Source organism: Nematostella vectensis, chromosome 14 (assembly GCF_932526225.1).
Source record: "Nematostella vectensis chromosome 14, jaNemVect1.1, whole genome shotgun sequence".
Taxonomy (NCBI): Eukaryota; Metazoa; Cnidaria; class Anthozoa; order Actiniaria; family Edwardsiidae; genus Nematostella; species Nematostella vectensis.
The window spans coordinates 13878569-13894011 of record NC_064047.1 but is presented as its reverse complement, the minus strand read 5'-3'; the positions used below and the strand labels follow the sequence as shown (position 1 = coordinate 13894011).

General features: G+C 42.0%; 2 protein-coding genes and 1 long non-coding RNA gene across 3 annotated transcripts in view; 1 reads left to right on the top strand and 2 right to left on the bottom strand.

The window, feature by feature from the left end:
- LOC125559778 (von Willebrand factor D and EGF domain-containing protein-like) overlaps positions 1–7221 on the top strand; it is a 63911-nt gene extending 56690 nt beyond the window's left edge. The window contains exon 11 of the mRNA XM_048721458.1: positions 6821–7221. Coding sequence (XP_048577415.1) covers positions 6821–7221 — 401 coding nt within the window. The remainder of the gene's footprint in view (positions 1–6820) is intronic.
- Positions 7222–9177: 1956 nt separating this feature from the next.
- LOC125559750 lies at positions 9178–13856 on the bottom strand. Its single transcript, XR_007306417.1, has 2 exons — positions 13806–13856; positions 9178–10047 (listed from the first exon to the last, which is right to left on the bottom strand). It is a non-coding gene; the product is annotated as an uncharacterized LOC125559750 (long non-coding RNA).
- Positions 13857–14509: 653 nt separating this feature from the next.
- LOC5501812 (60S ribosomal protein L24) lies at positions 14510–15079 on the bottom strand. Its single transcript, XM_048721351.1, has one exon. The coding sequence runs from the start codon at positions 15062–15064 to the stop codon at positions 14792–14794; it is 273 nt and encodes a 90-aa protein (XP_048577308.1). The 5' UTR covers positions 15065–15079; the 3' UTR covers positions 14510–14791.
- Between the last annotated feature and the right edge of the window lie 364 nt (positions 15080–15443).

Below are 15443 nucleotides of genomic sequence, written 5' to 3'. Positions count from 1 at the left end.
GTTATAGCTGTGACTATAGCTGACTATTCTATGCTGTGCTTGATATAGCTGTGACTATAGCTGACTATTCTATGCTGTGCTTGTTATAGCTGTGACTATAGCTGACTATTCTATGCTGTGCTTGATATAGCTGGGACTATAGCTGACTATTCTATGCTGTGCTTGTTATCGCTGTGACAAAAGCTGACTATTCTATGCCATGCTGGTTATAGCTGTGACTATAGCTGACTATTCTATGCCATACTGGTTATAGCTGTGACTATAGCTGACTATTCTATGCCATACTGGTTATAGCTGTGACTATAGCTGACTATTCTATGCCGTGCTTGTTATAGCTGTGACTATGGCTGACTATTCTATGCTGTGTTGGTTATAGCTGTGATTATAGCTGACTATTCTATGCCATACTGGTTATAGCTGTGACTATAGCTGACTATTCTATGCTGTGCTTGTTATATCTGTGACTATAGCTGACTATTCTATGCTGTGCTTGTTATGGCAGTGACTATAGCTGACTATTCTATGCTGTGCTTGTTATGGCAGTGACTATAGCTGACTATTCTATGCCTTACTGGTTATAGCTGTGACTATAGCTGACTATTCTATGCCATACTGGTTATAGCTGTGACTATAGCTGACTATTCTATGCCATACTGGATATAGCTGTGACTATAGCTGACTATTCTATGCCGTGCTTGTTATAGCTGTGACTATAGCTGACTATTCTATGCCGTGCTTGTTATAGCTGTGACTATAGCTGACTATTCTATGCCGTGCTTGTTATAGCTGTGACTATAGCTGACTATTCTATGCTGTGCTTGTTATAGCTGTGACTATAGCTGACTATTCTATGCCATACTGGTTATAGCTGTGACTATAGCTGACTATTCTATGCCATACTGGATATAGCTGTGACTATAGCTGACTATTCTATGCCATACTGGATATAGCTGTGACTATAGCTGACTATTCTATGCTGTGCTTGATATAGCTGTGACTATAGCTGACTATTCTATGCTGTGCTTGTTATCGCTGTGACTATAGCTGACTATTCTATGCCATACTGGTTATAGCTGTGACTATAGTTGACTATTCTATGCCATACTGGTTATAGCTGTGACTATAGCTGACTATTCTTTGCTGTGCTTGATATAGCTGTGACTATAGCTGACTATTCTATGCTGTGCTTGATATAGCTGTGACTATAGCTGACTATTCTATGCTGTGCTTGATATAGCTGTGACTATAGCTGACTATTCTATGCCGTGCTTGTTATAGCTGTGACTATAGCTGACTATTCTATGCTGTGCTTGATAAAGCTGTGACAATAGCTGACTATTCTATGCCATGCTTGTTTTAGCTGTGACCATAGCTGACTATTCTATGCCGTGCATGTTATAGCTGTGACTATAGCTGACTATTCTATGCCGTGCTTGTTATAGCTGTGACTATAGCTGACTATTCTATGCTGTGCTTGATATAGCTGTGACTATAGCTGACTATTCTATGCTGTGCTTGTTATAGCTGTGACTATAGCTGACTATTCTATGCCGTGCTTGTTATAGCTGTGACTATAGCTGACTATTCTATGCTGTGCTTGATATAGCTGTGACTATAGCTGACTATTCTATGCTGTGCTTGTTATAGCTGTGACTATAGCTGACTATTCTATGCTGTGCTTGATATAGCTGGGACTATAGCTGACTATTCTATGCTGTGCTTGTTATCGCTGTGACAAAAGCTGACTATTCTATGCCATGCTGGTTATAGCTGTGACTATAGCTGACTATTCTATGCCATACTGGTTATAGCTGTGACTATAGCTGACTATTCTATGCCATACTGGTTATAGCTGTGACTATAGCTGACTATTCTATGCCGTGCTTGTTATAGCTGTGACTATGGCTGACTATTCTATGCTGTGTTGGTTATAGCTGTGATTATAGCTGACTATTCTATGCCATACTGGTTATAGCTGTGACTATAGCTGACTATTCTATGCTGTGCTTGTTATATCTGTGACTATAGCTGACTATTCTATGCTGTGCTTGTTATGGCAGTGACTATAGCTGACTATTCTATGCTGTGCTTGTTATGGCAGTGACTATAGCTGACTATTCTATGCCTTACTGGTTATAGCTGTGACTATAGCTGACTATTCTATGCCATACTGGTTATAGCTGTGACTATAGCTGACTATTCTATGCCATACTGGATATAGCTGTGACTATAGCTGACTATTCTATGCCGTGCTTGTTATAGCTGTGACTATAGCTGACTATTCTATGCCGTGCTTGTTATAGCTGTGACTATAGCTGACTATTCTATGCCGTGCTTGTTATAGCTGTGACTATAGCTGACTATTCTATGCTGTGCTTGTTATAGCTGTGACTATAGCTGACTATTCTATGCCATACTGGTTATAGCTGTGACTATAGCTGACTATTCTATGCCATACTGGATATAGCTGTGACTATAGCTGACTATTCTATGCCATACTGGATATAGCTGTGACTATAGCTGACTATTCTATGCTGTGCTTGATATAGCTGTGACTATAGCTGACTATTCTATGCTGTGCTTGTTATCGCTGTGACTATAGCTGACTATTCTATGCCATACTGGTTATAGCTGTGACTATAGTTGACTATTCTATGCCATACTGGTTATAGCTGTGACTATAGCTGACTATTCTTTGCTGTGCTTGATATAGCTGTGACTATAGCTGACTATTCTATGCTGTGCTTGATATAGCTGTGACTATAGCTGACTATTCTATGCTGTGCTTGATATAGCTGTGACTATAGCTGACTATTCTATGCCATACTGGATATAGCTGTGACTATAGCTGACTATTCTATGCCGTGCTTGTTATAGCTGTGACTATAGCTGACTATTCTATGCTGTGCTTGATATAGCTGTGACTATAGCTGACTATTCTATGCTGTGCTTGTTATAGCTGTGACTATAGCTGACTATTCTATGCTGTGCTTGATATAGCTGGGACTATAGCTGACTATTCTATGCTGTGCTTGTTATCGCTGTGACTAAAGCTGACTATTCTATGCCATACTGGTTATAGCTGTGACTATAGCTGACTATTCTTTGCCATACTGGTTATAGCTGTGACTATAGCTGACTATTCTATGCCATACTGGTTATAGCTGTGACTATAGCTGACTATTCTATGCCGTGCTTGTTATAGCTGTGACTATGGATGACTATTCTATGCTGTGTTGGTTATAGCTGTGACTATAGCTGACTATTCTATGCTGTGCTTGTTATATCTGTGACTATAGCTGACTATTCTATGCTGTGCTTGTTATGGCAGTGACTATAGCTGACTATTCTATGCTGTGCTTGTTATGGCAGTGACTATAGCTGACTATTCTATGCCTTACTGGTTATAGCTGTGACTATAGCTGACTATTCTATGCCATACTGGTTATAGCTGTGACTATAGCTGACTATTCTATGCCATACTGGATATAGCTGTGACCATAGCTGACTATTCTATGCCGTGCTTGTTATAGCTGTGACTATAGCTGACTATTCTATGCCATGCTTGTTATAGCTGTGACTATAGCTGACTATTCTATGACGTGCTTGTTATAGCTGTGACTATAGCTGACTATTCTATGCCATACTGGTTATAGCTGTGACTATAGCTGACTATTCTATGCCGTGCTTGTTATAGCTGTGACTATAGCTGACTATTCTATGCCATGCTTGTTATAGCTGTGACTATAGCTGACTATTCTATGCCGTGCTTGTTATAGCTGTGACTATAGCTGACTATTCTATGCCGTGCTTGTTATAGCTGTGAGTATAGCTGACTATTCTATGCTGTGCTTGATATAGCTGTGACTATAGCTGACTATTCTATGCCGTGTTTGTTATAGCTGTGACTATAGCTGACTATTCTATGCTGTGCTTGTTATAGCTGTGACTATAGCTGACTATTCTATGCCGTGCTTGTTATAGCTGTGACTATAGCTGACTATTCTATGCCGTGCTTGTTATAGCTGTGACTATAGCTGACTATTCTATGCTGTGCTTGATATAGCTGTGACTATAGCTGACTATTCTATGCTGTGCTTGTTATAGCTGTGACTATAGCTGACTATTCTATGCCGTGCTTGTTATAGCTGTGACTATAGCTGACTATTCTATGCTGTGCTTGATATAGCTGTGACTATAGCTGACTATTCTATGCTGTGCTTGTTATAGCTGTGACTATAGCTGACTATTCTATGCTGTGCTTGATATAGCTGGGACTATAGCTGACTATTCTATGCTGTGCTTGTTATCGCTGTGACAAAAGCTGACTATTCTATGCCATACTGGTTATAGCTGTGACTATAGCTGACTATTCTATGCCATACTGGTTATAGCTGTGACTATAGCTGACTATTCTATGCCATACTGGTTATAGCTGTGACTATAGCTGACTATTCTATGCCGTGCTTGTTATAGCTGTGACTATGGCTGACTATTCTATGCTGTGTTGGTTATAGCTGTGATTATAGCTGACTATTCTATGCCATACTGGTTATAGCTGTGACTATAGCTGACTATTCTATGCTGTGCTTGTTATATCTGTGACTATAGCTGACTATTCTATGCTGTGCTTGTTATGGCAGTGACTATAGCTGACTATTCTATGCTGTGCTTGTTATGGCAGTGACTATAGCTGACTATTCTATGCCTTACTGGTTATAGCTGTGACTATAGCTGACTATTCTATGCCATACTGGTTATAGCTGTGACTATAGCTGACTATTCTATGCCATACTGGATATAGCTGTGACTATAGCTGACTATTCTATGCCGTGCTTGTTATAGCTGTGACTATAGCTGACTATTCTATGCCGTGCTTGTTATAGCTGTGACTATAGCTGACTATTCTATGCCGTGCTTGTTATAGCTGTGACTATAGCTGACTATTCTATGCTGTGCTTGTTATAGCTGTGACTATAGCTGACTATTTTATGCTGTGCTTGTTATAGCTGTGACTATAGCTGACTATTCTATGCTGTGCTTGTTATAGCTGTGACTATAGCTGACTATTCTATGCTGTGCTTGATATAGCTGTGACTATAGCTGACTATTCTATGCTGTGCTTGATATAGCTGTGACTATAGCTGACTATTCTATGCTGTGCTTGTTATCGCTGTGACTATAGCTGACTATTCTATGCTGTGCTTGATATAGCTGTGACTATAGCTGACTATTCTATGCTGTGCTTGTTATCGCTGTGACTATAGCTGACTATTCTATGCCATACTGGTTATAGCTGTGACTATAGTTGACTATTCTATGCCATACTGGTTATAGCTGTGACTATAGCTGACTATTCTTTGCTGTGCTTGATATAGCTGTGACTATAGCTGACTATTCTATGCTGTGCTTGATATAGCTGTGACTATAGCTGACTATTCTATGCTGTGCTTGATATAGCTGTGACTATAGCTGACTATTCTATGCCATACTGGATATAGCTGTGACTATAGCTGACTATTCTATGCCGTGCTTGTTATAGCTGTGACTAAGGCTGACTATTCTATGCCGTGCTTGTTATAGCTGTGACTATAGCTGACTATTCTATGCTGTGCTTGTTATAGCTTTGACTATAGCTGACTATTCTATGCTGTGCTTGTTATAGCTGTGACTATAGCTGACTATTCTATGCCGTGCTTGTTATAGCTGTGACTATAGCTGACTATTCTATGCTGTGCTTGTTATAGCTGTGACTATAGCTGACTATTCTATGCTGTGCTTGTTATAGCTGTGACTATAGCTGACTATTCTATGCCATGCTGGTTATAGCTGTGACTATAGCTGACTATTCTATGCTGTGCTTGTTATAGCTGTGACTATAGCTGACTATTCTATGCCATACTGGTTATAGCTGTGACAATAGCTGACTATTCTATGCTGTGCTTGTTATAGCTGTGACTATAGCTGACTATTATATGCTGTGCTTGTTTTAGCTGTGACTATAGCTGACTATTCTATGCCGTGCTTGTTATAGCTGTGACTATAGCTGACTATTCTATGCTGTGCTTGTTATAGCTGTGACTATAGCTGACTATTCTATGCTGTGCTTGGTATAGCTGTGACTATAGCTGACTATTCTATGCCGTGCTTGTTATAGCTGTGACTATAGCTGACTATTCTATGCTGTGCTTGTTATAGCTGTGACTATAGCTGACTATTCTATGCTGTGCTTGTTATAGCTGTGACTATAGCTGACTATTCTATGCCGTGCTTGTTATAGCTGTGACTATAGCTGACTATTCTATGCCGTGCCTGTTATAGCTGTGACTATAGCTGACAATTCTATGCTGTGCTTGTTATAGCTGTCACTATAGCTGAATATTCTATGCTGTGCTCGTTATAGCTGTGACTATAGCTGACTATTACAAAGTAATTTTCTTTGTGCCGGAAAAGGTGAAAGCCGGTCCCTTTGCGAAAAGGACGGGTGTTGGAAAATATAATTTAGGAAGATGAAAGGATCTCTTTGATGTAAGCAGATGCTTGGAGTTCTTAAAATGATAATATTGATCAAAGCGACAAAAGAAGTTCTTTGAGGTAAAGCAGATGCTTTAAATTCTTAGCATAAATAGTAATTGGCCATTCAGGCAATGGTGTCAACGAAGTAAATGGGACATGAGATACCATGTAAAATTTCGATGCCCTTTTGTTGGGAAAGTGCTTACGCGACATTCCTTTGAGCTCTCAATAGAAATTATTATGTCAGTCACTTGACAATAGTTGCGTGAAAGTAACATCGAAACAATTTTTTATTTTATTTCAGGTAAAAAGCCAGCCAAGCAGGCCTCAGGCACTGTTACCATAGTAACCATAGTCTCTGCTTGCTCCGCGGGTGGCCTCATAATCATCGGTCTCATCTCCTGGCGCGTGCGCAAATACATGGAAAACAGAAAACGGATTCATTCCACCGAAGGTATCAAGGCTGATGATGCGGATCACTGCTATGACAACCCCATTGAAATGACACCGAGGGCGGCAGACTCGGATCACACTTACGAGGAGGTGGGCCAATCATCTACATACGAGTCCCTGAAGCCTGTCGCGGGCCCCCCACATGATGCTGCCAAACAAAAAGATTCTGAGCATGCGCAAAGCAACGCATATCAGAAATTTGAGAAGCGCCCTGCGGCGAATTATCAAGATCTGCTCCACTGGAAGTACTGAACACAAAACTGGCATACTGAACACTTAACACAGCTATTCAAACCGCCACACTGAACAAAGCTATAACCAACACAGCATAGAATAGTCAGCCATAGTCACAGCTATAACAAGCACGGCATAGAATAGTCAGCTATAGTCACAGCTATAACAAGCACAGCATAGAATAGTCAGCTATAGTCACAGCTATAACAAGCACAGCATAGAATAGTCAGCTATAGTCACAGCTATAACCAGCACGGCATAGAATAGTCAGCTATAGTCACAGCTATAACAAGCACAGCATAGAATAGTCAGCTATAGTCACAGCTATAACAAGCACAGCATAGAATAGTCAGCTTTAGTCACAGCTATAACCAGCACGGCATAGAATAGTCAGCTATAGTCACAGCTATAACAAGCACAGCATAGAATAGTCAGCTATAGTCACAGCTATATCAAGCACAGCATAGAATAGTCAGCTATAGTCACAGCTATAACCAGCACGGCGTAGAATAGTCAGCTATAGTCACAGCGATAACAAGCACGGCGTAGAATAGTCAGCTATAGTCACAGCTATAACCAGCACGGCATAGAATAGTCAGCTATAGTCACAGCTATAACGAGCACAGCATAGAATAGTCAGCTATAGTCACAGCTATAACCAGCACGGCATAGAATAGTCAGCTATAGTCACAGCTATATCAAGCACAGCATAGAATAGTCAGCTATAGTCATAGCTATAACAAGCACAGCATAGAATAGTCAGCTATAGTCACAGCTATAACAAGCACAGCATAGAATAGTCAGCTATAGTCACAGCTATATCAACCACAGCATAGAATAGTCATCTATAGTCACAGCTATATCAAGCACAGCATAGAATAGTCAGCTATAGTCATAGCTATAACAAGCACGGCATAGAATAGTCAGCTATAGTCACAGCTATAACAAGCACGGCATAGAATTTTCAACTATAGTCACAGCTATAACAAGCACGGCATAGAATAGTCAGCTATAGTCACAGCTATAACGAGCACGACATAGAATAGTCAGCTATAGTCACAGCTATAACAAGCACGAAATAGAATAGTCAGCTATAGTCACAGCTATAACAAGCACAGCATAGAATAGTCAGCTATAATCACAGCTATAACAAGCACGAAATAGAATAGCCAGCTATAGTCACAGCTATAACAAGCACGGCATAGAATAGTCAGCTATAGTCACAGCTATAACAAGCACGGCATAGAATAGTCAGCTATAGTCATAGCTATAACAAGCACGGCATAGAATAGTCAGCTATAGTCACAGCTATAACAAGCACGAAATAGAATAGTCAGCTATAGTCACAGCTATAACAAGCACGGCATAGATTAGTCAGCTATAGTCACAGCTATAACAAGCACAGCATAGAATAGTCAGCTATAGTCACAGCTATATCAAGCACAGCATAGAATAGTCATCTATAGTCACAGCTATATCAAGCACAGCATAGAATAGTCAGCTATAGTCATAGCTATAACAAACACAGCATTGAATAGTCAGCTATAGTCACAGCTATAACAAGAACGGCATAGAATAGTCAGCTATAGTCACAGCTATATCAAGCACAGCATAGAATAGTCAGCTATAGTCACAGCTATAACAAGCACGGCATAGAATAGTCAGCTATAGTCACAGCTATAAAAAGCACAACATAGAATAGTCTTATGGTTCTGACTTGACTTCTGATTTTTCAGATGTATATCGTACGTAGCCATAGTTTTTTTTTACTAAGAGCTTATCGCAGTCCGTGACAATTTCGGGCCGAATCTGGCGATCCGCGAATCTATTCACCCCACCCCCCCCCCCCCCCCCCCACCCCCCGATTATGGATTGATAAGGCCGCGTATTTATGGTTAGTTGGTGAGGGTTAACTTTTTAGCAGCCGCCAAGGTCTGTATAAACATTTTAACTTTCTCATTATTCAGCCGTAGGTGAGTGTTGTCCAGTAATGGATTTATTAACCATGAAATACTGTGAACACGTGTGCGTGTGGATGTAATTCTGATTTAGATTAGGGCATTTTTTTAATAAAAGAGAAAAAGGACTTTTAGTACAATCGATGATTTTGTCAAAGAGCCTCACACATATTGCCCCCCACCCCCCAACCCCCCTCCTACGCATACAGTGCAAGCCTGTGTTTAGTACAAATTCCATGTGTCAAGAACTTCCCCGGATATCAAGGGTATCCTCCTGTCGCCCCCTACCCCCTCCGACGCCGTGGATTTGTCTTATCGCTCCTTGATCTTCCCTCCCGCACCCTATTCCCTCCGACGCCGTGGGTTCGTCTAATCGCTCCTTGCTCTTCCCTCCCGCACCCTATCCCCTCCGACGCCGTGGGTTCGTCTAATCGCTCCTTGCTCTTCCCTCCCGCACCCTACCCCCTCCGACGCCGTGGGTTCGTCTAATCGCTCCTTGCTCTTCCCTCCCGCACCCTACTCCCTCTGACGCTGTGGGTTCGTCTTATCGCTCCTTGCTTTTCCCTCCCGCACCCTATCCCCCCCGACTCCGTAGGTTCGTCTTATCGCTCCTTGCTCTTCACTCCCGCACCCTACCCCTTCCGACGCCGTGTGTTCCTCAAATCGGTTTTTGCTCTTCCCTTCCCGTTCGTGTTATTACTCTTTATTCTTGCATTTTTCTGATGCACCAGATCTTAGATTTGGAATCCTTCGTTGAAATTACCACAACTTTATCGTAACTATGTTAAAAGATATTAAAATAAATCCCCTTTCTCAGTCTGTGCTAACTTCTCTCTCTGCCAAGAGCATTTTTACTGTCGTTGGGCAGCGGGTTGGGTAGTTATTGCTGCAAAGGAGTCAAAAGGTTTATAAATACAACAGGACCCCAAAAGCAAGCATAAATACCTAAATCTGTCCCTTTTTTGCGGAATACTAAAGTTTTAGTAGAATTTCTAATAGAGAATGTACGTACGGAGGTGTCTCGTATTAATATCCTCAATCAAAACGTATCCTGCAATCCACAAAAAAATGGAACACTTGGCTGAGTAACACATTTCCTCCTTCTCCTATCTAATACTGGTTGAAAGTGTTTCTTTAGCTTTAAATGCCCTTGCAGTCAGATGATCAAGTACATATGCTCCAATATTCAAGAGGGGAGAGGGGTTCCACTTAGTTTGACCTAGATTGTAGAATCATCTTTTCACAGGTGAAAATAGTGCTTGTGTTTGTGTTTGTTTCTCAGAGCATCATGTCTTCATCAATAAGTAACCCTCAAACAATGTAGGCAATGATAATTTATCACAGAAACACAACACTGACAAACATATGCACAAGATCGGGTCTAAAGCAGGTGTGCAGTGTAGGGGTATATATGGGGTACACAGATTTGGGTGTGTACCAAGAGTGCAAAGCTATGGGGTGTATACAGGGTAGACAGCTTTGGGTGTGTACCAAGGGTGCAAAGCTATGGGGTGTATACTGGGTAGACAGCTTTGGGTGTGTACCAAGGGTGCAAAGCTATGGGGTGTATAAAGGGTATACAGATTTGGGTGTGTACCAATGGTGCAAAGCTATGGGGTGTATACAGAGTAGACAGATTTGGGTGTGTACCGAGGGTGCAAAGCTATGGGGTGTATACAGGGTAGACAGATTTGGGTGTGTACCGAGGGTGCAAAGCTATGAAGTGTATACAGGAAAGACAGATTTGGGTGTGTACCAAGGGTGCAAAGCTATGGGGTGTATACAGGGTAGACAGATTTCGGTGTGTTCCGAGGGTGCAAAGCTAAGGGGTGTATACTGGGTAGACAGATTTGGGTGTGTACCAAGGATGCAAAGCTATGGGGTGTATACAGAGTAGACAGATTTGGGTGTGTACCGAGGGTGCAAAGCTATGGGGTGTATACAGGGTAGACAGATTTGGGTGTGTACCGAGGGTGCAAAGCTATGGGGTGTATACAGGGTAGACAGATTTGGGTGTGTACCAAGGGTGCAAAGCTATGTGGTGTATACAGGGTAGACAGATTTGGGTGTGTACCAAGGGTGCAAAGCTATGGGGTGTATACAGGGTAGACAGATTTGGGTGTGTACCAAGGATGCAAAGCTATGGGGTGTATAAAGGGTATACAGATTTGGGTGTGTACCAATGGTGCAAAGCTATGGGGTGTATACAGAGTAGACAGATTTGGGTGTGTACCGAGGGTGCAAAGCTATGGGGTGTATACAGGGTAGACAGATTTGGGTGTGTACCGAGGGTGCAAAGCTATGAAGTGTATACAGGAAAGACAGATTTGGGTGTGTACCAAGGGTGCAAAGCTATGGGGTGTATACAGGGTAGACAGATTTCGGTGTGTTCCGAGGGTGCAAAGCTAAGGGGTGTATACTGGGTAGACAGATTTGGGTGTGTACCAAGGATGCAAAGCTATGGGGTGTATACAGAGTAGACAGATTTGGGTGTGTACCGAGGGTGCAAAGCTATGGGGTGTATACAGGGTAGACAGATTTGGGTGTGTACCGAGGGTGCAAAGCTATGGGGTGTATACAGGGTAGACAGATTTGGGTGTGTACCAAGGGTGCAAAGCTATGTGGTGTATACAGGGTAGACAGATTTGGGTGTGTACCAAGGGTGCAAAGCTATGGGGTGTATACAGGGTAGACAGATTTGGGTGTGTACCAAGGATGCAAAGCTATGGGGTGTATACAGGGTAGATAGATTTGGGTGTGTACCAAGGGTGCAAAGCTATTGGGTGTATACAGGGTACACAGATTTGGGTGTGTACCAAGGGTGCAAAGCTATGGGGTGTATACAGGGTAGACAGATTTGGGTGTGTACCAAGGGTGCAAAGCTATGGGGTGTATACAGCGTAGACAGATTTGGGTGTGTACCAATGGTGCAAAGCTATGGGGTGTATACAGAGTAGACAGATTTGGGTGTGTACCGAGGGTGCAAAGCTATGGGGTGTATACAGAGTAGACAGATTTGGGTGTGTACCAAGGGTGCACAGCTATGGGGTGTATAAAGGGTATACAGATTTGGGTGTGTACCAATGGTGCAAAGCTATGGGGTGTATACAGAGTAGACAGATTTGGGTGTGTACCGAGGGTACAAAGCTATGGGGTGTATACAGGGTAGACAGATTTGGGTGTGTACCGAGGGTGCAAAGCTATGGAGTGTATACAGGAAAGACAGATTTGGGTGTGTACCAAGGGTGCAAAGCTATGGGGTGTATACAGGGTAGACAGATTTCGGTGTGTTCCGAGGGTGCAAAGCTAAGGGGTGTATACTGGGTAGACAGATTTGGGTGTATACCAAGGATGCAAAGCTATGGGGTGTATACAGAGTAGACAGATTTGGGTGTGTACCGAGGGTGCAAAGCTATGGGGTGTATACAGGGTAGACAGATTTGGGTGTGTACCAAGGGTGCAAAGCTATGTGGTGTATACAGGGTAGACAGATTTGGGTGTGTACCAAGGGTGCAAAGCTATGGGGTGTATACAGGGTACACAGATTTGGGTGTGTACCAAGGGTGCAAAGCTATGGGGTGTATACAGGGTAGACAGATTTGGGTGTGTACCAAGGGTGCAAAGCTATGGGGTGTATACAGCGTAGACAGATTTGGGTGTGTACCAATGGTGCAAAGCTATGGGGTGTATACAGAGTAGACAGATTTGGGTGTGTACCGAGGGTGCAAAGCTATGGGGTGTATACAGAGTAGACAGATTTGGGTGTGTACCAAGGGTGCACAGCTATGGGGTATATACTGGGTAGACAGATTTGGGTGTGTACCAAGGGTGCAAAGCTATGGGGTGTATACAGGGTAGACAGATTTGGGTGTGTACCAATGGTGCAAAGCTATGGGGTGTATACTGTGTAGACAGATTTGGGTGTGTACCAAGGGTGCAAAGCTATGGGGTGTATACTGGGTACACAGATTTGGGTGTGTACCAAGGGTGCAAAGCTATGGGGTGTATACAGGGTAGACAGATTTGGGTGTGTACCAAGGGTGCAAAGCTATGGGATGTATACAGGGTACACAGATTTGGGTGTGTACCAAGGGTGTAAAGCTATGGGGTGTATACAGGGTACACAGATTTGGGTGTGTACCAAGGGTGCAAAGCTATGGGGTGTATACAAAGTAGACAGATTTGGGTGTGGGCAAAGGGTGCAAAGTTGTGGATGTCTACAAGGTACATATTGTCGGGTTTATGAAGGGTGTAAAGCTGGGTGGTGTACACCTATTTCAAATAAGGTTGAACTAGGAGAATCTGTGTATCGTAACCCACAGTGCTTCCTGGGTGTCAAGTAAATGTGCAAAGAAGCCTAAATAAAATGAAAATTGAGGTTTCAAAAGATGTAGAATTCTTGTTTACATTCTCATGAAAACTCACATGGCTTTCAGATACAATATTCAGTCATCTATGCGTTTCCCATGAACCACCGCAGGTTACAACACATTTGAAATAGGTGTATAGAGGGTACACATCGTGGGGTGGGCGTGAAGGGTGCATAACTGGGTGGGGTATACAGGGTACACAGATTAGGGTGTGGGCACATGGCGTATACAAGGGGTACAAAGCACATGTGACACAAATGACCCCTGTAGTTACCTTCTTTGTATCTGTCTTTGCTCTCTGCTTCTCTTTAGCTGCCCTGTGAGCAATCACAAGCAGAATCAGCAATATGATAAAAGCATACACAATCGAATAAACAACCTAAAACCTACATTTCTCAGTTGGATTAGATTTTATCATAGACTTGTCTCAACCAGTATGAATAAGACATCACAGAAATGCTGGGTCTCCAAACAAACACAAAGATAGACAATCAGTGTAGAGTAGATAGTTTTGCCCAAAAGCATTAACTTGAGATATTGAAATAAGATACTATGTAGCTAGACACCGCATGGCCTCGTACACAATCACGAAACAACAAATGCATGTTCCCAATTATTGCTCCTAAAATAGCCTGATCAAGGTATGTTTCTGCTTATTCCTTTGCAACTTTTTTTTATGTGTTTAATAAAGTGCTAGAAAAAGAGTGCATGTCATCAGAATGGAGATATTCCTTACAATCGAAATCCAAAAGAAAACAGTAGAATTGGCCTAGCTGTGAACGTGTGCTATTCGAACTATTTCTGGTCTATATTTACAAAGAACACTGTCCAAAAGCATGACCTTAGCCCATAATGCATTGCATTCTTTAAAACATGACAAAATGCACACACTTTGGAATTTAAACATTGAGTGAAATATTTGTATCGACAGAGTAGAGCATGATTAAAGCTTAAAAGCTTTTTTCATTTTTTTTCCTAAAGAAATTCAATTTTAACTTTAAAGACATTCCTGTTTTCTTACTGAGCTGATTACAGCATTAATTAGAGTTTAACATATTTCTAAAGCTATACCTTTAAATTGCTATAGAAAAGAAAAAAAATAGTTTGGTACACAAGTTTTGCCTATTGTTTTCCTGAGGTTCTATTAAATTTGTGTTATTAATATCAGTATCAGCTATACATATTCCATCTTCCATTTATAAGATGTGATAAGTTCACTGCAAAATGTGCCTTAAACATGGGTAAACATGGTTAACCTAGTCACCTGATAGCTTGCTCTCTCTGCGCCTTGCGGACCTCAGGCTTCTGGTTTCTCTTGGCGAGGATGTTGTCAAGAGACGCACCCTGTACAGACCTCTGGAACTTGATATTACGGCGGGTGCGCTTCTTGGACACTTCCTCCTGGGTGCCTTTCTTGTGCTTGCGGCGATACAGAACAGTCCAGGTCACCTCACGGGGGTTGCGTCTCATGAGAAGGGCACGCTCACATCTCTTGTTTAAGAAGTTGAACACCTTGAAGATATTAAGGTTCATGTTAGAGAAGGCCAATCACGCTGCCATTTAATGCAATGGCTCAATAGCTTCCCTTTTATTTAAGTTTGATTTGTGCTATCTACAGATAAAACTGCAATTCAGAAACGCTGCGCTTTCATGTCCAAGCTGATGTAGAACCAGGGAAATGGCGTTGATTAAACAGAGGGACCGTCTTTGATAAAAAAAATCTGATATTATTTTCAATAAAGACACAAAAGGTTCACTTATTGATGAGCACCTGGCAACCATATCCCTCCATAATGCTCGTCTTAGCGCCCTGGCAACCATAGACAGTAAATGCTTGTCTTAGCGCCCTGGCAACCATAGACAGTAAATGCTTGTCTTAGCGCCCTGGCAACCATATAGTAATAGAAAATAG